The following is a 21,994-nucleotide window of genomic DNA, read 5'->3' on the forward strand; positions in this document are numbered from 1 at the left end:
TGCTAATCTGTTGCCCAACAATTTGACTTTCTTGTGTTTGGTTTGCCCTGTGTTTTAATCCCTTATTAGAAATGAAAATGCTCTTCATGGTTTTATTTACCTAATTAATCACAAAACATAAATTTTTTTTTGGGGGGGGGGTCACACCTTGCTGTGCTCAGGGGCTACTCCTGGCTCTATGCTCAGAAATCGCCCCTGGCAGGCTCGGGGGACCATATGGGATGCCGGAATTCGAACCACCGTCCTTCTGCATGCAAGGCAAATGCCCTATCACTGTGCTGTCTCTCTGGCCCCTGACATAATTCTTTTTGGTTTTTTTCTGGTTTTTGGGCCACACCCATTTGATGCTCAGGGGTTACTCCTGGCTATGTGCTCAGAAATCACCCCTGGCTTGGGAGGACCATATGGGACGCCGGGGGATCGAACTGCTGTCTTTCCTACGCTAGTGCTTGCAAGGCAGACACCTTACCTCTAGTGCCACCTTCCCAGCCCCTGAACATAATTCTTAATAGCTCTTTTTTTTTTTTTTTTGAGCCACACCTGGCTATGCTCAGGGGTTACTCCTGGCTATCTACTCAGAAATAGCTCCTGGCAGGCACAGGGTACCATATGGGGGACCCTGTGATTCGAACTAACCACCTTAGGTCCTGGATCGGCTGCTTGCAAGGCAAACACCGCTGTGCTATCTCTCCAGCCCCCTTAATAGCTTTTTAAATAAATTCTGTTTCCTTTAAATTAAATTAGATGCTTAGTTTTGGTTTTGAGTCATATCTGACTATGCTCAGGGCTTACTCTTGCCTCTATACTCAAGTCATTCCAGGTGGTGCTCAGGGACTATATGTGGTACTAGGGATCATACTGGGATCAGACACATGGCAGATGTCTCAATCTCTGTAGTTTCTTTCTGTCTCATGTATTCTTTTCCTTGTTTGGTTTGTTTGGTTGCCTTTTTAAGTCAAACTACATATATATTTATTTTATTTTTAATAATTAATTTACGGGGCCGGGTGGTGGCGCTAAAGGTAAGGTGCCTGCCTTGCCTGCGCTAGCCGTGGATGGACCGGGGTTCGATCCCCCGGTTTCCCATATGGTCCCCCAAGCCAGGAGCGACTTCTGAGCGCATAGCCAGGAGTAACCCCTGAGCGTCACCGGGTGTGGCCCAAAAACCAAAAAAAAAAAAATTAATTTACTTTGGGGACAACATCTGGCAGTGCTCAGAGGTCACTCCTGGTGGTTTTCAGGGGACTGACCTATGTGGTGCTGGGGCTGACACTCAGGCCAGTCCTCCTGCATGTATGGATGTAATTTGCTTCTTTCTCTGGCCCAAGCTTAGATATAATTGCAAAATTATTGTCAAATATAAGTGTTTCTCCAAGCATGTAGCTAGTGTGTCAACACATCATTATCCTGTGTAAGTCTATTGTTATTTTTATACAATTAGAAGACTTAATTTATTTCTGGTCTCACAACCTTTGTACCATGAGTGCTCAAAACACAATTTTCTACTTTTAGTCATAGCATTTACTCATTCAGTGAACACTTATTCACCACATGCTGATCACATTAAACAACTACGTGGAAATAGGTATTAGCTCACTGTTTTACACTGTTCTGTAACTGTTTTATATCACACTTTTGCTGAAAAGCAACATTCAAGACACCTTTATGATTTGGGATTATTCATAGCAGTCAGTTGGACCCTGTTCTCTGACACTAAGTCTAGAACTAGTTTGCTTTGTATTATATCACAATTATTATTGCACTTTTTGCTTAAACATGACTTTATACTCTTGTGATAATTCCTATTCAGAGAGAGTGTATTCAAGCTTATTTCATTTTGTCCTCTTGATTTTCTCCTTTCTTTTTCTATGTGTATGAGAAGGGGGCTATACCTGGCAGGGCTTACTCCTGGTGCAGTTAGGGATCACTTCTCACAGTGCCAGGGGACCATATGTGACTCCTAGATTTTCACCAGGGTCTGCTACAGGGAAGGTAGTATGGTAACCCTTGTATTCTCTTTCTCTCTGACCCTATTTTTTTCTTAGGCCACACCCAGTGGTGCTCAAAGACTATATAAGAAGAGACAGAGAGAGTAAAGGAAACATACCTTTTTTTCATTTGTTTGTTTGATTTTTGGGCCACACCCGGTGATGCTCAGGGGTTACTCCTGGTTATGCACTCAGAAATCGCTCCTGGCTTGGGGGACTATATGGGATGCCAGGGGATCGAACCTTGGTCTGTCCTAGGTCAGCTGCTTGTAAAGCAAATACCCTACCGCTGCGCCACCACTCCGGCCCAGGAAAAATATACCTTTATATATATGTGTATTTTTCCCTCTACTTTTGGAGCCATACTTGACAGTTCTTTTTCTGTTTTGTTTTGTTTTGTTTGTTTTGGGGTCACATCCAGCAACTCTAGGGGTTACTTTTGCCTCTGAACTCAGAAAATGCTCTTAGCAGGCTTGGGGACCATATGGGATGCCAGTGGTCAAACCTGGGTCAGTTGTGTGCAAGGCAAACAAATGTTCTCCCCACTATACTATTGTTCCAGCCAACATATGTGTTATTTATTAAAAGCTAATTAATTTATTTCAGAGAAACTGAAGTCCCCTTTGAACAGTCCAGTCCCATCCCAGTCCCTCTTGCCTTCCTTAGAGTTCGTCATTGTTACTGATTCTATAACTCTTGCCAGGCTTTTATGCTTTTACACACATACAGGTACATATATTTGTCATATATTGAACTTCCTATGTAATACATACATGTATAATTGCATTCATATATGGTAATTGTCCTGATTTACACAACTGCCTATGGTGATCCATAAGGCAAAAAAGCCCTACCTGCTGTGCAATTCCTCTTGCCCAATACTTGGCAGTTCTTGGAGGCAGCAGCCAGTGCCTCTAGAGGTTGAGCCCCCTTCCTATCTTCAAAACAAGTGCTCTTGCCCTTTAACCCACCTCCCTGGCCTGCCATATGCTTTTGTGTGTGAACAATTTTAGAATGACAAAAGTGCTCTTTTTCCTCCCCCATTAAATAATTAATACATAAGAAGGTTTTTTTCCCCCTTTTTATCAGTCATTATAGCTATATCAGTAGAACTTTTTCTGTTTTGTTTTGTTTTTGTTTTTGGGTCACATCTGGCAGTGCTTAGGGGTTAATCCTGGTTCTACACTCAGAAATAGCTCCTGGCAGCTTGGGGGACCATATGGGATGCCTGGATTTGAACTGCCGTCCTTCTGCATGCAAGGCAAATGTCTTACCTCCATGCTCTCTCCAGTCCCCTGAGTAGAACTTTTGATTTGCTTTCGCCTATATCCTTAACAGATGAGACTGGAGAAGAATTATGTGGTTTGGTGCTAGATCTACAACTGAAGTGATACCTTTGCCATCAGTATTTTTTGAGGGGTGAGTCATTTGTTTCTACTTCTCTTGCCTCTCACTTCTAGCTTCTTCTTTTTCTTCTTTTTTTTTTTTTTTTGGGGGGGGGTCATACCCGGCAGCGCTCAGTGGTTACTCCTGGCTCCATGCTCAGAAATCACTCCTGCAGACTTGGGGGGCCATAAGGGATGCCGGGATTCAAACCAATGACCTGCATGAAAGGCAAACACCTTACCTCCATGCTATCTCTCTGGCCCCTAGCTTCTTCATTTTATATTGTTTTGGGGCCAGATCTAGTGGTACTCAGGGATTCCTCCTGGCTCTGCACTTAGGAATTTCTCCTGGCAGGTTTGGGGGACCCTATGGGGTACCAGAAATGGAATTCAGGTTGGTTGCATGCAAAGCAGATGACCTGCCTGTTGTACTATGGCTCCAGTCCTACTCACCTATAGTTTCTGGTACCCAGAGAACAAGTCAGAACTTATTCCTGCATTCTACACATTGCTGTCGCTCAGAGCTCAGGCCTCTCCTCCTCTGTCCTGCCTCTGCCCTTGTATTTCCTGAGCTGAGGAACCTGCTTGCCTAATGCCTCCTGGTATAAGCACAGTAGGGCAGGGCCCTCATCATTCCTTCCCTGTGGTTGAGCTGGAGGAATGTGGCGTAGTTTGTTGAAGGTGGTTCATTGGCTTCAAGTGGGGTGTGTGTGAGGGTGTGGACTTTTGAGGGTCTTAGAGTTGTTTTGGGAGATGTGTCTCCAGAAGGTTCTATGTCCTGAGTGCCTCCTGTGACTAGGACAGGGTCTGCTATTTTAGAATAGTATAAAATATAGAATAAAGGCACAGCATACTGGTTCCACCATTCTAGTTCTGCCACTCAAACTTTTAGTGGGCCCTCTTATGCTTTGTGTGCGTGTATGGGGATAGTGATGAGACTCAAACCTGGATCAGCCACATATAAAGCAAGTGTCTTAACCCCTGTATTATCTCCCCAGCTCCATAAAAGAAAACTATGAGTACCTATATGATAGAGCTGTTGTGAAAACTAAATGACGATTGTAAGCATAATGTTTAATACATGTCTGACACAGGCTAATATTTTATTTTATATAGTCATATTCAGGTGATGTGAGTGATCCCACATAAAACAAATACAGAGTAATAAAAATACAATGCCATGACAGTGCAGTATATAATCAAATACTTTCGTTGTGACAGGCAGATTATAAATAGTTTGGGAATTCAGAGGAAGGAAAGAACAACCTTGTGCAATGTTCCTGTACCTTATTTTCTGGTGGATAATACTAGGTGACCTTGCAGAGAAAGGTTGAGGTGACCATGGAGGGTTGGAGCTCTATCTGATGGTGCTCAGGGGCCAAGAACCCAGCAGGAATTCCTACAAAGCAACCACCTTTCTGGTTCTCTCTCTCTCTCTGTCTCTCTCTCTCTCTCTCTCTCTCTCTCTCTCTCTCTCTCTCTCTCTCTCTCTGTCTCTCTCTGTCTCTGTCTCTCTCTGTCTCTGTCTCTCTCTGTCTCTCTGTCTCTGTCTCTCTCTCATCCAAGAAGTGATTGAGATATTAATGTATTTATTTCTTTTCAGGTAGTTCATATGGGTAGTAAGGAAAAGAGAAATTTGAAGAACTATTAGAAACCAAATTAACACTTAACATTTAAATTTTTTTTTCCCTATGTGGCTATGGCAAATTTATAGGAAAACTGGAGCTAGCACTCAGGAACATTTCTCTCAAGGAAGGATCTGGGCTCTCTGTTTCTCTTGTTGCTTCACTAGCTTCATTTGTATATTTGTTTTATTGTTTCTTTTGTGAGCCATACCCAGCAGTGTTCAGGGTTTATTCTGACTCTGTGCTGAGGGATCACATCTGGTGGTGCTCGGGAACTGTGCCAGAGTCTGCCACATGCAAAGCAATGTCTTAGCCCTGTACTGTCTCTGTAACCCTCCTTCCTAGTATTTCAATTAGATGAAAATTAATGTTGGTCAATGGATAACCATGAATTTTAAGTTCCTAGCATATATGTTGTAAAGATTAAATAATGTGAAACCCAAATGATATCTCATACCCTCTGGCAAAAAGAAAACATGCTGACAAACAAGCAAATAGCATAGGAGAAATTTAATTCTCAATCATTTGCTACTGAATTGTTTTCTTTCCACAAGTGGGTCATTTTACTAGAACAGAGACTAATAAATAGCTTGACTCTTGTCTTTTTTTTTTCTATAGTTGTATATTTCATTTCAGAAAACAAAAACACAACACCCAAACCCGTAGTCAGATTTGGGAGGGGGCTGGTGTAAGACTCTTTGCCTGTTTGACTTAAGATAGAAAAGTCTGGACTGGAGTGATAACACAAGGGCATTTGCCTTGCACACTGCTGACCTGGGTTCCATCCCCGGCATCCCACATGGTCCCCTGAGCCTGCCAGGAGTGATTCCTAAACTCAGAGCCAGGATTAACCCCTGAGCACCACTGGGTGTGACCCCAAACCAAAACCAAAACCAAAAAACAGGGAGAAGCCGGTGAGCAGTATTAGGAGGCAGGTGGTCGCTGAGGGGCTGGGAAGACTGCGCTGCTCTGATGTTGGGGTGGGGGTGGAGGGACACCTGATGTAGGAGCAGACCTTTAGGCTCTCCTGTTCTCAGAGTGGAAAGCATCTTTGAGATTTTATTTACTAACAGCTTCTGAAGGTTCCTGCCCCAGCTCCTAGTTTGCTATGTGCTCATTTGGGCATTTTTCCCCTGAGCCTGATTTTGTCTTTGGTTCTCATTTCTGGCCAGATCAACTTTCTTCTATAAAAGATACAAGTTAACTGAGAATGAAGCTGTTCCTACCTCTCCTCTGTGCTTTTTGGCTCACTTCTCTCTCTCTCTCTCTCTCTCTCTCTCTCTCTCTCTCTCTCTCTCCCTCCCTCCCTCCCTCTCTCTCTCTCTCTCTCTCTCTCCCTCCCTCCCTCCCTCCCTCCCTCCCTCCCTCTCTCTCTCTCTCTCTCTCTCTCTCTCTCTCTCTCTCTCTCTCTCTCTCTTTCCCCTTCATTTGCCAAGGTTTCCAGTTTAGAGTGAGTGTGAAGCTATTCCTACCTTTCCTCTGTGCTTTTTGGCTCACTTATTTCTCTTTTTGGTGTATGTGTGTGTTCCTATTGTTTGCCAAGGTTTCCAGTTTAGAGTGAGTGAGAGGTGAGGCAACACTGGTCTTGGCAGAGCAGCATGGAGCAAGGAGAGTCATTAAGTGATACCAGCTCTTGATTTTTCCCCCCCTTTTTGTAACACTCTGTGGCATAGCTGGCTATTCTAGTCACAGAGGAAAAGAAGAGATGAGGTTTTCCAAAGTTCTAGCTGGAGCAAAAAGTGTTTGGAGTATATTCAAAAGCAGCAGACAGACATACAGACCGACCAACACACACACACACACACACACACACACGTCTTGTAGGTATGTGGATTCTCTTGTCATTTGCTTAGAACCCAGGTTTTTCTTTCAGAGGATGATGGTACAAAGCCTTGGAAGGATACGGGGATTCATGGTTCTATTCTTGGTAATCTATCTGCCTCTCTTTGCAGCTGAAGAATCTCCACGTAGAAGGAGCAACCTTCTCATCGAGCTCCAAGAATCCATCCTGTCATGGTCCCTGGATGCTGCTGTTGCTGAGAATTCCTGCTGCTTCACCAGAATTTTGCAGAGGCAGTTCAAGAAAAATAGAACTTATCTATACTGAGGGTTTCTCCACTTCTGTCAGTCCTGGGCCATGCTAAATCTGGGCCCCTGTTTGGAGCAAGTGGAAGCCGGCTGATTGGTGACCTGTCTTTCTTATCCATGACAGAAAAGTTACCAACTCCAGAAATTCCCAATTCTCTTCGTACTTAGAACTTCAGCCATAGAAACTCCTCCACAAAAGACGGAAAAGCGGTGTGTTTCCAGGCTACATGTGAATAAGGATGTCTTGGAAAAGAACTTACTTTTCAGGGGGTCGTGGTAGTGTTCAAGGGATGTTTACACCACGGAGCTCAACCTCCATAGCCCCTAGCAAAGGCCTCAGCAACCAGCCGGGGCAGAATAGTTGCTTCCTGAACAGTGCCCTGCAGGTAAGGGGGGCTTTCTTATGGGGGAAACTTGGACACTTCTGTTCATTGTTTCAGATAGAATATGTGACCAACTCTGTTTGCGGTCAGTAACAAAGATGTTTTTCTTAAGTTTGTCTATGTGGTTTCATGCAAGTTTATTTGTAAAATGCAATATTAATAGTGATTGTAGAAATCAAAACTGTAGGGCCCGGAGAGATAGCACAGCAGTGTTTGCCTTGCAAGCAGCCGATCCAGGACCAAAGGTGGTTGGTTCGAATCCCGGTGTCCCATATGGTCCCCCCGTGCCTGTCAGGAGCTATTTCTGAGCAGACAGCCAGGAGTAACCCTTGAGCACCACCTGGTATGGCCAAAAAGCAAAAAAAAAAAGAAATCAAAACTGTAACTATTAGTCTGTTCCCACCTGAGGGGTGGTGTGTTGGTCAGGTGGTCATCTTGTCCCTTATTTATTGTCTTGCCTAGAAAACCAATTTCTTTCAAAGACTTATAGGTCTCTTTTCTTTTTCTTTTTTTTTTTTTTGGTTTTTGGGCCACACCCGGCAATGCTCAGGGGTTACTCCTGGCTGTCTGCTCAGAAATAGCTCCTGACAGGCACGGGGGGACCATATGGGACACCAGGATTCGAACCAACCACCTTTGGTCCTGGATCGGCTGCTTGCAAGGCAAACACTGCTGTGCTATCTCTCCGGGCCCAGGTCTCTTTTCTTGTCCCGTGTTAGATGGTTTCTTAGTGTTCACCCTGTTGGGTGCCTGGTCTCCCTGTTTATCTCACCGTTCCTTCTGAACTTTCCTGTCAGGACTCAGGATTAGTATCAGTCAGATTTGCTTGAATAGTGCTGGTGGACCATAAAGTTCCTTTTGTGCTGGGGGAGGAGGGCTCCCAAGGCACTGTATGGAGGGCTGGGACCACATCCACTAAGACTTGTCCCCCACCAGGTTCAGTGCTAGGGTTGGAGTGTTGGAGCTGCTCCCTCCGCAAGGTGTCGGGGACCATAAGGGCTGGCCTAGCAGAGCTGTGACTCCAGAGCCATACTCAAGATCACGGATGTCTCCTGGGCTACACCCAGTGATGCTTGGGAGTCTGGGTGGTCTTTAGACTCGTAAACCTGTGTCTGCCCTGGCGCCTGTTTGAACTCCCCAGACCCTAGGTTTTGTTCCTTTGGTTGTTGCTTGCCACTTTCATTATCTTAGCATCTTAGCCCACCACATTGTCTGCTGCCTCTGCCCAGCACCCCAAAGTGTTAGGCCCACGGCTCATTATGGACTTTCTTTCACCTTGCTCTCGTTTCTGCAGCTTGGCTTGGAGTAAAGAGAAATGAAAGTTGCCACTCAGGATCATTATATAATGCTCAAAGGAAAGGTTAGCTTTACATTTTAAGTATAATGAGAGAATAAGTTGCCATCAATGTGTTTGGTATTTCCTTAGGCAGTGCTCAGGGAACTATGGGCCACTGACCTGCAATCTCCCATGAAAAGGGAGAAAAAAAGAGACAGAAGGGGTGAGAGAAAAAGAGAGAGAGGAGAAAGGAAAGTAGAGAGAGAGGAAAGGGAGGGTAGGAGAACGAGAGAGAGAAAGGCAGAGACAGAAATCTCTGATCCCTGGCTTTGCACTCGGGTTCAGGGGACCCTGTGGGATGCTGGGGTTGAACTTGGATTGACCAAATTCAAGTCAAGCTTCTTACCTACTGTACTATTCCCCCAGCCCCAGCAGTTTTTTTTTTAATTACCCTGGAGTGCAAAGTTATAGTTATTCATGATTGTTTCAGACAATACAATATTTTAACACCAATCCCTTCCTAGTGTCCACCTCTCCCTGCCAATGTCCCCAGTGTTTCCTGCCCTCATATGCCTCCTGGCAGGCACTTAAATCTCCTTTTAAGGTTCTGCTTCCCCCCGGAGTGACCACTTGGCTCTATCATTGTCATACTGTTCTCTTCTCTGATCTATCCTCAACCCTAATAGCACACGTTATAGAGCAATAGTAAGCCCCCTCACTAGAAATCAGTTCTCATGCCCTTTGTGCCTGTTGCCTTTGGGCTTTTATTATTCCTTTCGGATGTTTCTCTGTTTCCACAGAGGGAGGTCACTGTCACAGTCCCTCTCCCTCTGACTCACTTCACTCAGCATGATGCTTTCCAGATCCATTCATGTAGCAGCAAAGTGTATGGCTTCATTTTTTTTTTTTTTTTTGTGGTTTTTGGGTCACACCCAGCAGTGTTCAAGGTTTTTTCCTGGCTCTGTGCTCAGAAATTGCTCCTGGCAGGCACGGGGGACCATATGGGACGCCGGGATTTGAACCGATGACCTTCTGCATGAAAGGTAAATGCCTTACCTCCATGCTATCTCTTCGGCCCCAGCTTCATATTTTTATGGCTGTCTAGTATTCCATTGTGTAGATGTATCACCATTTTTTTTTTCTTTTGGTTTTGGGCCACATCCAGCAGCACTCAGAGCTCTGTACTCAGAAATTACTCCTGGCATATTCGGGGAACCAGATGAAATGCTGCAGATGGAAACCAAGTTGGTTGTGTGAAAGACAAATGCCTTTCCTGCTATGCTATTGCTTTGCAATGGCCCCCACTTTTTTTTTTTTCCCTTACCTGTTCTCAAGCATTTAAGTTGTCTCCAGATTCTGGCTATTGTGAATAGTGCTGTAGTGAGCATAGGAGTACAGAAGGCTTTTCTACATTGTATTTTGGGGCTCTTAAGATATATTCCCAGGAGTGGAATTTCTGGGTCCATATGGAAGGCTAATTTCTAGTTTTTTGAGCCTGATCCATATTGTCTTCCAGAAAGGCCTAATCAGTCGATTGGTCCCGTTTTACTACATCCTCACCAACACAAGCTGTTGTTTCTCTCTCTCTCTTTATTTATTTATTTTTTGTTTGTTTGTCTTTTGGGTCACACCTGCTCAGGGGTTTCTCTTGGCTCTATGCTCAGAAATCACTCCTGGCAGACTCAGGGGACCATATGGGATGCTAGGATTTGAACCACCGACCTTCTGCATGCAAGGCAAATACCTTACCTTCATGCTATCTCTCCAGCCCCATTGTTTCTCTTTTTTTAAGTGTGCCTGTCTGTGGTTTAGGTCCTACATCCCTTAGTAAGGATCTCATCTGATACATGTCACCCCTCTGTCCTGTGTGCCCTACTTTCTTTCCTTTTTTTTTTTTTTTTTTTTTTTTTTGGGTTTTGGGTCACACCCGGCAGCACTCAGGGGTTATCCTGGCTCTACACTCAGAAATCACTATTGGTAGGCTCAGGGGACTATATGGGATGCTGGGATTTGAACCACCGCCCTTCTGCATGCAAGGCATGTTATCTCTCCGGCCCCTGTGCCCTACTTTCATCTTCAGATTCTGTCTTTTCCAGTAAATAGAGTCATTTATCTCTCTTGGTAGATGCTTCATTTTTTAAAAACTTTTTAAATATATAAATACTAAAATGAGCTTTTTTCCTTGGAAATAAAGATATGTTTTGGGGCTGGAAAGATAGTACAGTGGGTAGGGTGTTTGCTTTGTATGCAGCTGATCTGGGGTTTGAGCCTTGGCATCCCATATGGCCCTCTGAGCACTGTCAGGAATGATTCCTGAGCACAGAGGCAGGGGTAAGGCCTGATCACTACAGGTTATGAATCCAAAACCAAAAAAAGAAAAAGAAAATATTTTTTTTTTTTTGGTTTTTGGGCCACACCCTGTGAGGCTCAGGGGTTACTCCTGGCTATGCGCTCAGAAGTTGCTCCTGGCTTCTTGGGGGACCATATGGGCCGCCGGGGGATCGAACCGCGGTCCGTCCTAGGTTAGTGCAGGCAAGGCAGGCACCTTACCTCCAGCGCCACCGCCCGGCCCCAAAGAAAATATTTTTTAAAAATAGAAAAGAAAGGGGCCGGGCGGTGGCGCTGGAGGTAAGGTGCCTGCCTTACCTGCGCTAGCCTAGGAGACGGACCGCGGTTCGATCCCCCGGCGTCCCATATGGTCCCCCAAGCCAGGAGCGACTTCTGAGCGCATAGCCAGGAGTAACCCCTGCGCGTTACCGGGTGTGGCCCAAAAACCAAAAAAAAAAAAAAAAAAAAAAAAAATAGAAAAGAAAGATATCTCTTGGATTCATTATCAAAAGTCTGGAATTGAATACTCATAATGTTCTCATATAATAATGTAGCATTTTTTCCTTCTGGCCAGGTTCTTTGGCACTTGGACATCTTCCGCCGTAGCTTCCGGCAGCTCACTACGCACAAGTGCCTGGGGGATTCATGCATCTTCTGTGCTCTCAAAGTAAGTGTTTTCAGTTGGTCCTCTTGCCCCAGTCAGGCAAAATTGAGGTGATTTGGCTGTCAGGATAGTGCTAAGAAATTGGTTATGGGGGCTGGAGAGATAGCATGGAGGTAAGGCGTTTGCCTTTCATGCAGGAGGTCATCGGTTTGAATCCCGGCGTCCCATATGGTCCCCCGTGCCTGCCAGGAGCAATTTCTGAGCCTGGAGCCAGGAATAACCCCTGAGCACTGCCGGGTGTGACCCAAAAACCAAAAAAAAAAAAAAAAAAAAAGAAATTGGTCATGAAGTTATTAGCCTGTTATTTAGTGCACCAAAAGAATACAGTTAATTTTGCTTGCTCTGAGAATCACTACTTGGTTTGGACACTCTGTTTCTGTGAACCCTTTTTTCTAGAAACCTTAATTGTGACATAAAATTTTATTTATGTTCATGTGAAAATATGGGTTTCTATTAGAAGAATAAACAGCAAGGTGTTTTATTTTTAATTTATTTCTACTACTATTACTACTACTACTATTATTATTACTGTATTTGAACACACCTGATGGTGATCAGGGGCTATTTCTGATTCTGTGTTCAGGAGTACTCCTTGGCAGTGCTCTAGGGACTCTGTATGGTGCCAGGGATTCTGATCCATAGCAATAGGTTGTAAGGCACATTGTGCCTTAACCCCTGTCCCTAGCCTGAATAATGTGCTTTTTTTTTTTTTTTTCCTTTTTGGGCTACACAGCAATGCTCAGGGGTTATTCCTGATTTAGAAATCACTCCTGGTGGGCTCAGGGGACCATATGGGATGGCAAGGTGTTAGGTAAATAGAGGCTTGAAATAGTTCTCATATGTATCTTAATTATTTTCCATTGGTCTTGTTTTCCCATTGCCTTTTTACCTCTTCCTGGGGGAAGAGGCTTTGTTTGGATCTTTTTTTTTTTTTTTTTTTTTGGTTTTTGGGCCACACCCTGTGACGCTCAGGGGTTACTCCTGGCTATGCGCTCAGAAGTTGCTCCTGGCTTCTTGGGGGACCATATAGGATGCCGGGGGATCGAACCTCGGTCCGTCCTAGGCGCAGGCAAGGCAGGCACCTTACCTCCAGCGCCACCGCCCGGCCCCTGCTTTGTTTGGATCTTAATAAATGGAAGGCAGGAAAGCTTAGCAGTGAGCTGCTAACTAGACTTGTGGTTCCACATGGTGGAGTGACTGGCTTGTGGGTGAACAGCTTGCAGTGTGAGTTTTCTTGCCTGCTATAACCTCCATATCTGTGCTGATTACTTATTGCGGGGAATTACTACTGGCCCAGCTTCTCCTATCCTCCCTGGATAAGGGGGTATGGAATTCTTCTTTCCTTGTTGGGGACTGTGGAATGATCAACCTGAACTGCAACAGTGGGGACTGAACCTGGGTCAGCTGCATGTGAGGTCAGCACCCTCTTCAGAATACTATGGCTCTGGCCCCTTAAATCTCTTTCATATCTCTGATTAAAAAAGTTAGAGTGAGGGATCGGCGCCATAGCACAGCAGTGGGGGTGTTTTCCTTGCACGCAGTTGACCCAGAATGGACCCAGCTTTGATTCCTGGCATCCCATATGGTTCCCCAAGTCTGTCAGGAGTGGTTTCTTTTTTTTTTTTTTTTGGTTTTTGGGCCACACCCGGTAACACTCAGGGGTTACTCCTGGCTATGCGCTCAGAAGTCGCTCCTGGCTTGGGGGACCATATGGGACGCCGGGGGATCGAACCGCGGTCCGTCTCCTAGGCTAGCGCAGGTAAGGCAGGCACCTTACCTCCAGCGCCACCGCCCGGCCCCCAGGAGTGGTTTCTTAGTGCAGAGCCAGGAGTAACTCCTGAGCATCACTGGGTGTGGCCCCAAAATGAAAAAAAAATCAAACAGTTGAAGAGATAGCACACACAGTTGGTTGCATGTGGCCAACACATGACAGACCCTGGTTTAAATCCTGGCATCCCCGAGCCTGCCAGGAGAGACTTCTGAGCATAGAGCCAGCAGAAACTCCTGAGCGCCATCGGTGTAACCAAAAAAAAAAAAAAAAAAAAGTTAGAGTGATATTTGACAAAGTTAATAAAAATTGTTGCCAGTGTTCCATGAAATCTCTAATGCTAAATTTAATATATGAAAATTCCTTTTTAAAGTTATTTTTTTAAAAAAAGGTTCAAACTTTAGTACCAAATCCAAAGCTAACAACAACAGAAGCGATACCCAATTTACAATATACTAGACACAGAAAGGACCACCTAGACTAGCAGCCTGGGGGTTAAAAGAGGAGCATATGGTATGCATGCTGGGAACAGGGATGGAGGGAGGACAATATTGGCGGTGGGAAAGCCCCTGATTCACTATCACTATGTACCTAAAATACTAGTAGAAATAAAGTTGTTATTTTTTTCAGAGTAGGAAACTCCAAATTGAATTTGAAGTGCTTATAAGAATTTGCCAATTCTTGGAGCCGGAATAGCAGTAGGGCATTTGCCTTGCACGCGGCCAACCCCAGTTGGACCTGGGTTTGATTCCCAGCATCCCATATGGTCCCTCAAGCCTGCCAGGAGTGATTTCTGAGTACAAAGTCAGAAGTAACCTCTCAGTGCCACTATGTGTGGTCCAAACCCTCCAAAAATAAGAATTTGCCATTTCTATACATTAGGGGAGTACAATTACAATTAGCTCTAGGGCCTAGTATTAGGACAAATACATATGCAAATGTGCTCTGAGATGAGTCAGAAGCCAGCCAGCTTTTCCCTTACTGTGATGCTTAGAGGAAAGGTTTGCCTTTCTAAATCTAGCTAAAAGATATGTATCTATACTCTTTTCCTGAATGTTTTATCTTGCACCAACTCTTAACATGCACTTACCATTGGACTTATTCTTTTTTTGTTTTTGGGTCACACCTGGTAGCACTCAGGGGTTTCTCTTGGTTCTGCGCTCAGAAATTGTACCTGGAAGGCTTGGGGGACCATATGGCATGCTGGGATTCAAGCCACTATTCGACCTGGATCAGCTGCTGCAAAGACCCTACCACTGTGCTATCTCTCTGGCCCAGCCATTGGCCATATTCTTTTTATGCTTTGCAATTTATTTATTTTTATTTGTTTGTTTGTTTGTTTTGCATTTTGGGCCCCACCCAATGATGCTCAGGGGTTACTCCTGGCTATGCACTCAGAAATCGCTCCTGGCTTGGGGGACCATATGGGACACCAGGGCATCAAACTGCTGTCCTTTAGTGCATGCAAGGCAAATGCCCTATCACTTGCGCCACCACTCTGGCCCCTTGCTATTTATTTGGTATTTTTCTTTTCTATGACTGTCACCCTTACTGATTCATGTGGTCTCCTCCAGCAACCATAACATATAGTATCTCGTACATTCAGTTAATTGCTCTTTGGTGGTTTACATGCAATATTGATTCAAGACTTTTCTTGGGGCTGGAGAGATAGCGCAGTGGTAAGGCATTTGCCTTGCATGCAGAAGGATGGTGGTTCAAATACTGGTACCCCATATGGTCCCCTGAGCCTGCCGGGGGGTGATTTCTGAGCGTAGAGCCAGGAGGAACCCCTGAGCGCTGCTGGGTGTGACCCAAAAACAAACAAACAAAAAAAACTTCTTAGGTGCTGTTGAATTTGATATTTTCCCTTATATTACTTGATTCTAATTCTCTACAGTAACTTCAGCCTTGGAGGCAAATTATTGTGATGAATTATTATTATTAGTTATTATTTTATTCATTTATTTATTTATTTTGGCTTATTTTTGGAGGGGTCACACCAGGCAGCGCTCAGGGGTTACTCCTGGCTCTATGCTCAGAGCTTGCTCCTGGCAGGCTTATTCTGGGGACTATATGGAATGCTGGGATTTGAACCACTGTCCTTCTGCATGCAAGGCAAATGCCTTACCTCCATGCTATCTCTCCGGCCCCAAGAAAAGTCTTGAATCAATATTGCATGTAAACCACCAAAGAGCAATTAACTGAATGTATGAGATACCATATGTTATGGTTATTTTTTTTTAAATTTTTTTGGGGGGTTCATACCTAGCAGTGCTCTGGGACTACTCCAGGCTAAGCTCCTGACTGGTGTTGGGAATGGAATCCATGGTCTCATATATACAAGGCGAGTACTTTATATGGGACCACATTCCTGGCCTCCTTGAAAATGACTAACAATGGCTTTCTTTGAAAAAAGAACTTGTGTGGACTGGAGAGATAGTATAACAAGGAGGGTGCTTGCCTTGCATATAGCTGACCCAGCTTTGATCTCTGGCATTCTATAGGGTCTCCTTAGCACTGCTGGGAGTAATTCCTAAGTATAGAACCCCTATGCTATAACCCTATGCTATAACCCCTATAGAACTAACCCCTGAACCACCACCGAGTATGGTCTAAAAAAGACTTCATGTTTGGCCTGGGGATGTAATAATGCTCATTTTTAGTGGGTGTGAGATCTTAGTCTGGTCTCTTGCAGCAGCTTCCCTTCCCCCACTTGTCAGTATATCTTTATGCTTAACTTTTTTGGAGCGTGGGGTTTTGTTTTTGTTTTTGAATCACCTGTGGCAGTGCTCAGGCTTCTCCTGACTCTGTGCTCAGGAGTGACCCCACTCCTGAGTGACTCCCTAGGCATCATTCTCCTTAGCCCCTCAGTACTCCTGTGCTGTCTCTCTGGCTGCTTAACTATATTTTTCATAGCCCCCCCCCCCTTAGAGATCCTGAGGAACTCAGGAGCCACACTCAGTGCTGTGGGCCCTGAAGGTGTGTGAGCCAGCTCGGGGGAGGCCTGTGGTCAGGTGACTGATACTTTAGACATTCGAAGCTGTGCTCTGCTGATCCATCTACCTAATTTACCTGGGGCTCATACTATGAAGTATGTTCTAGCTATCCCAGACTCAGCTTTCTGCCTACCCTGGGCCACATGATGCCCTTCCACTCTGACAGTGACTAGGAGCGAACTTGTCTGCCAATCTCCATGCCTCTTCCCGAACTGCACACTTAATTCTCTTCAGTGGAAGATCTTTCTTAACCTGAACAGTTGTCATACTTATTATAGCCCAGAACTCATCAATTTATTTATTTTGGAGCTCCTATTTATTATTCATATCAAATCCTCTCATCTACTCTCCAGCCCCCAGGGTATGATTTTACTTTGGTGTTCACTTATTTATTTATTTCTGTTCAGGGAGGAAATCCGTCCTCTGTACTTTGTGGGCCACAGAGATTTTGTTCCCCTTCCAGGGATTGTACTAGAAGCTTGGCAGTGCCAGGGTGCTGGACAGAGTGGCTTTTGTTACAGGCAGTGAAGAATGCTGCATTGATGATTAAATTCAACAAATCCCAAGTAGCAATTTTCCTTTAAGTCTAAGAAAACTAAAAAGAAAAACTCAGGAATGTTGGGGACATAGGATCGGGGGAGGGATGAAATATTTTTTTGTATATATACTGTGTCCTGGACTGTCAGTGCTTTTATATGGAGCATGAAGACTGTTCTGGGGGGGGGGCAGGAAATTCTGCATTCTGCTGAGTTCAGGGAACCAGTCCCTCAGTATTTGTAGGTCATGTTGACTTGATGCATGCATTCATGTGTTTTTTCCCCTTTTTCTCCCCTTCGCTGTGCTGATGACAGAGGGCGGTACAAATGCTCAGCGGTGGTGCTTGTGGGGGCCTTTCATAGGTGACAAAGACTGCACATATGCCTTGGGTTCATGGGGTCATACCTAACGAAGTCATTCTGCTTCAGTTGTGGTGCTTGTACACCAGTTCCCTGGTTACACACTTACTGGATGTGGTGTCTGTCCCTATCTTTAGTTGTGCATCTCACTGAGAGTTGAGCCTCCCCTCCGCTTTTTTTTTTGTTTTGTTTTGTTTTTTGGGTCATACCCAGCAGCACTCAGGGCTTACTCCTGGCTTTATGCTCAGAAATTACTCCTGGCAGTCTCAGGGGACCATATGGGATGCCGGGATTCGAACCACCATTCTTCTGCATGCAAGGCAAATGCCTAACCTCCATGCTATCTGTCCAGCTCTACCCCCTTTTATTTTTTGATTTTTTGGGCTACACCTAGTGACACTCAAGAGTCCTGGATCTGTGCTCAGAAATTAGGGGCCGAAGCATTGGCACAACGTTTGTACGTGGCTGACCTAGGGACGGACCTCTGTCAATCCCTTGGTGTCCCATATGTTCCCCCAAGCCAGGAGTGATTTCTGAGCATATAGCCAAGAGCAACCCCTGAGCATCACTGGGTGTGGCCCAAAAACCAAAAAAAAAAAAAAAAGAAATCAGACCTGATAATTCAGGGAACCATATGTGACGCTGGGGGTGAAACCCAGGTTGGCTGCAATGCAAGGCAAACGTCCTCCCTGTAGTGCTATCACTCTGGCCATTGTACCCCCTTCTTAGTAGTGCTTACCTACCTGCCTGTGGTGCAGCCATAAATCACAAGTGTCACTGTGGGTCACAGATGACAAAACCACTAGGCTCACAGTCCAGCTCAGGCTTCTTCTGGTGCATGACCAGGACTTTGGGCATGAGACCTCTTGCTTGTCAGGTGACACAGCAGCTGCTGCAGTATCCTCTGGAGCCCCTCAATCCCTCAATTTTTTTTGAGTATATGTGATGTCATGTGTACCAAGTACTTGTACTGAACACTGAAGCATAGAAGAACAGGGAGTAAAGTAAGAAATCACTCATTATTATTTTCACTGTCTTTGGCTTAGTCATGACACTGTAGGTGTGAGGACTAAACCCATTATCCTGAACTATATTTATTTGTTTTTTTATTGGTTTTGGGGCCAGAGCCAATAGGATTCAGGGGTCACTCCAGGTGAGGTGCTCAGGGATCTCTCTCAGAGGTGCTTGGGAGACCATTTGATGCCAGGAATAAGACCCAGTCCTCCTGCATGCAGAATATGTGCTCCAGCTTATTGCACAACCTCTGTCCCTGGATGGTTGGGACCAGGACATTCTATTTCTAGCATGCACATGGAAACTGTAGCAATAAACAGATTGCACATAGGAAGGTTGCCTGTTTAATGCAAGTATCAAGTATTTGAGTCCACTTCCTTATTCTGCATCCCTTCTGGATATGATAATATTAATATGGTCTTTTGATTAACCTTTTTTTTGTAGAGGGATTTGTGGGTTTTGTTGGGAAAGGGGTTTGGGGTCACATCCAGTGGTGCTCAGGATTTATTCCTGGTTCCATATTCAGGAATCACTCCTGGTGGGCCTCTGGTCCCATGGGGTAGGAAGATTTGGGGAAATTATTTGGTTGGCTGGTTTTTTGTTTTGTTTTGTTTTGGGGCCACACCCAGCAGCACTCAGGGGTTACTCCTGGCTCTGCGCCTAGAAATCACTCCTGGCAGGCTCCAGGGACCATATGGGTTGCCTAGAATTGAACCTGGGTCTATCCTGGGCCAGCTGTGCTATCTCTCCGGCTTCGAAGTGTTATTTTATTTATTTATTTATTTATTTATTTATTTATTTATTTATTTATTTATTTATTTTTGTGGAGATGCTGGGAACCAAACCTTCACCTAAAAGTTTTCAGCGACCAATCCTGGCTCCATACTTAGGACCCCTAGTAATATGGTTCCAGACATCAAATCAGGCTTGGCTACATTCAAGACAAGTACCTTGCATTCTTTACTATCTCTGCCCTGATTAGTCTTTCTTTTCTTTTCTTTCTTTCTTTTTTTTTTTTGGGTCACATCCGGTGGCGCTCAGGGGTTACTCTTGGCTCTGCACTCAAAAATTGTTCCTGGCAGGCTCTGGGGACCAGGATTCAAACCACCATCTCCTGGGTTGGCCGTGTGCAAGACAAATGCCTGAACACTGTGCTATCTCCCGGGCCCCTTTATTATTATTATTATTATTATTATTATTATTATTATTATTATTATTATTATTATTATTTTGCATGGAGGTAGCCATGGGCCACACTCAGCAGTCTATTCATGGCTTTGTGCCCAACAGTGCTCAGGGAATCATATGTAGTGTTGAGGATTTGAATCAGGTTTGCAGTTGCTGCAGATACATACAAGGCAAGTACCTTACCATCTGTACTATCACTTTGGGTCTGGTTCATCTTTCTTATATTCATGTCAGTCCTATTAAGATTGATCATGGGACCAGAAAGATAGTTTAGTGGTTACTCCTATCTCTGTGCTCAGGGATCACTCCTGGAGGAGTCTGGGGAGTTGTTTGTGGTGCCCGGGATGGAACCTGGGTTGGACATGGGCAAGACAAGCTCTCCCCACCCCAATTGAGCCATCACCCAAAGCTGAGTTTTGTGAGCCAGAGAAACAGTGCAAGGGTTCAGATGCTTACCTTGTACGAGGTTGGCCTCAGTTTGATCACTGATATCACATATGATCCTCTGAACATTTTCAGAGAGATTGCTGAGTACAACCAGGTGGCCCAAAGCCAAACCCAGCCAAAACAAAACAAGCAATTGAGTTTTGTGTTTTCATGTGGGGGTTCTCATGGAGGCTTACCCATATGGGGGTTACCTTGAAGACCACATGCTGATGGAGATGGAACCTGTGGCTTCCACATGCAGTCCTGTGACTATTTCCTTGACAACCTTACTTTCCTTGACTTCTGTTTTCCTTAAAAACTCTTAACTTTTGGGGCCGGAGCAATAGCACAATGGATAGGGTGTTTGCTTTGCATGTGACCTACCTGGGTTCTATCCTTGCATCTCATGTGATCTGAGCCTGCTAGGAGCAATTTATTTTATTTTTTTTTCTTCTTTTATTTTTTTGTTTTTTTTTTTTTTTGGCCACACTCTGACGCTCAGCAAGTTACTCCTGGCTATGCACTCAAAAATCACTCCTGGCTTGGGGAACCGTATGGGATGCCGGGGTATTGAACCACAGTCCGTCCTAGGTCAGCTGCATACAAGGCAAGTGCCCTACTGCTGCATCATCGCTCTGGCCCCTAGGAGCGGTTTCTGAGTGCAGAGCCAAGAGGAATCCCTGAGTGCTGCCGGGTGTGCTCCCCCTTCCAAAAAACAAACAAACAAACAAAAAAAAACAAACTCTGACCTTTCATGGGTACCAGTCTCAGTGGTATGAGATGATGATGTCTTGGTCTGACTTACATTTCCCTGATGATTACTAATACAGAGCTTGTTTCCCCTCCCTTCATGTGCCTTTTGATCATTTGGATCTTCTTTAAGAATATTCCTGTTCATCTCTTCTTCCCATTTTTTGATGGGTTTGGATGCTTTTTAATCTTGTAAAGTTCTACCAGTGCTTTTATATACCTTGGATGTTTAACCCTTTATCGGGTGAATAGTGGGCAGATAGTTTCTCCCAGCCTGTGGTCATTGAACTGGGGGCTGAAAGGAGGTAGAGTGATAAGTATGATACCCTTCAGTAACAATACTGCAAGCCACAGTTTCTAAAAGGAAAAAAGAAAAAGAAAAGTGTCTGCCACAGATGAGACTGGAAGGTAGGAAGGAAAAGGGGGACATCCAGTACAGGAAAATAAACAGTGAAGGGATGGGTGCTCGAACATTATCTGACTGAAAATCATGAACAACTTTGAAACTCGTGATTATTCAATACTTTTTTTTTTTTGGTTTTTGGGCTATACCTGGTGGCGCTCAGGGGCTACTCCTGGCTATCTGCTCAGAAATAGCTCCCAGCAGGCATGGGGGACCATATGGGGCACCGGGATTCGAACCAACTACTGTAGGTCCTGGGTCGGCTGCTTGCAAGGCAAACACCGCTGTGCTATCTCTCCGGGCCCCCAATACATTTTTTTTAACATGAAAAAAATTGAAGTTTGGGAGGTAACACTTTGGCCTTTCATTCTCCTGCTCCTACTTCAAGTCCCTACCGCCACATTCTTTTTTTTTTTTTTTGGGGGGGGGGGGTTTGGGCCATACCTGGTGATGCTAAAGGATTACTCCTGGCTATGCACTCAGAAATGGTTCCTGGCTTGGGAGATCATATGGGACGCCAGGGATTGAACCCAGGTTTGTTCTGGGTTAGCTGCATGCAAGGCAAATGCCCTACTGCTTTGCTATTGCTCTAGCCCCAACACTGTGCAATACCAGGACCATATTGAACACAGATACAGGAGTTTTCCTGAACACCAAAAGGTGTGTATCCCTCAAAAATATTTTTTGAAGTTCAGAATTTTATATGTAAACTTCTCAAAAGTTATTTCAAAAGAAGGGTATGACATTATGGAATAAGATGGTAGATCTATGACAGTATGAGAAAATAGAGTAGATCATCATGATTCTTTCCTTTCT

At 44.7% G+C, this 21,994-nt stretch overlaps 1 protein-coding gene across 4 annotated transcripts in view; it reads left to right on the plus strand.

Annotated features, from left to right (window-relative positions):
* USP54 (ubiquitin specific peptidase 54) overlaps window positions 1-21,994 on the plus strand; it is a 98,948-nt gene that overhangs the window by 16,142 nt on the left and 60,812 nt on the right. For all 4 annotated transcript variants that reach the window (XM_049789082.1, XM_049789083.1, XM_049789084.1 and 1 more), the window contains exons 2-3: window positions 6,951-7,472; window positions 11,648-11,740. In XM_049789082.1, coding sequence (XP_049645039.1) covers window positions 7,326-7,472; window positions 11,648-11,740 — 240 coding nt within the window. In that variant the 5' untranslated portion in view covers window positions 6,951-7,325. The remainder of the gene's footprint in view (window positions 1-6,950; window positions 7,473-11,647; window positions 11,741-21,994) is intronic.

This window comes from Suncus etruscus, chromosome 15, assembly GCF_024139225.1.
Source record: "Suncus etruscus isolate mSunEtr1 chromosome 15, mSunEtr1.pri.cur, whole genome shotgun sequence".
NCBI lineage: Eukaryota > Metazoa > Chordata > Mammalia > Eulipotyphla > Soricidae > Suncus > Suncus etruscus.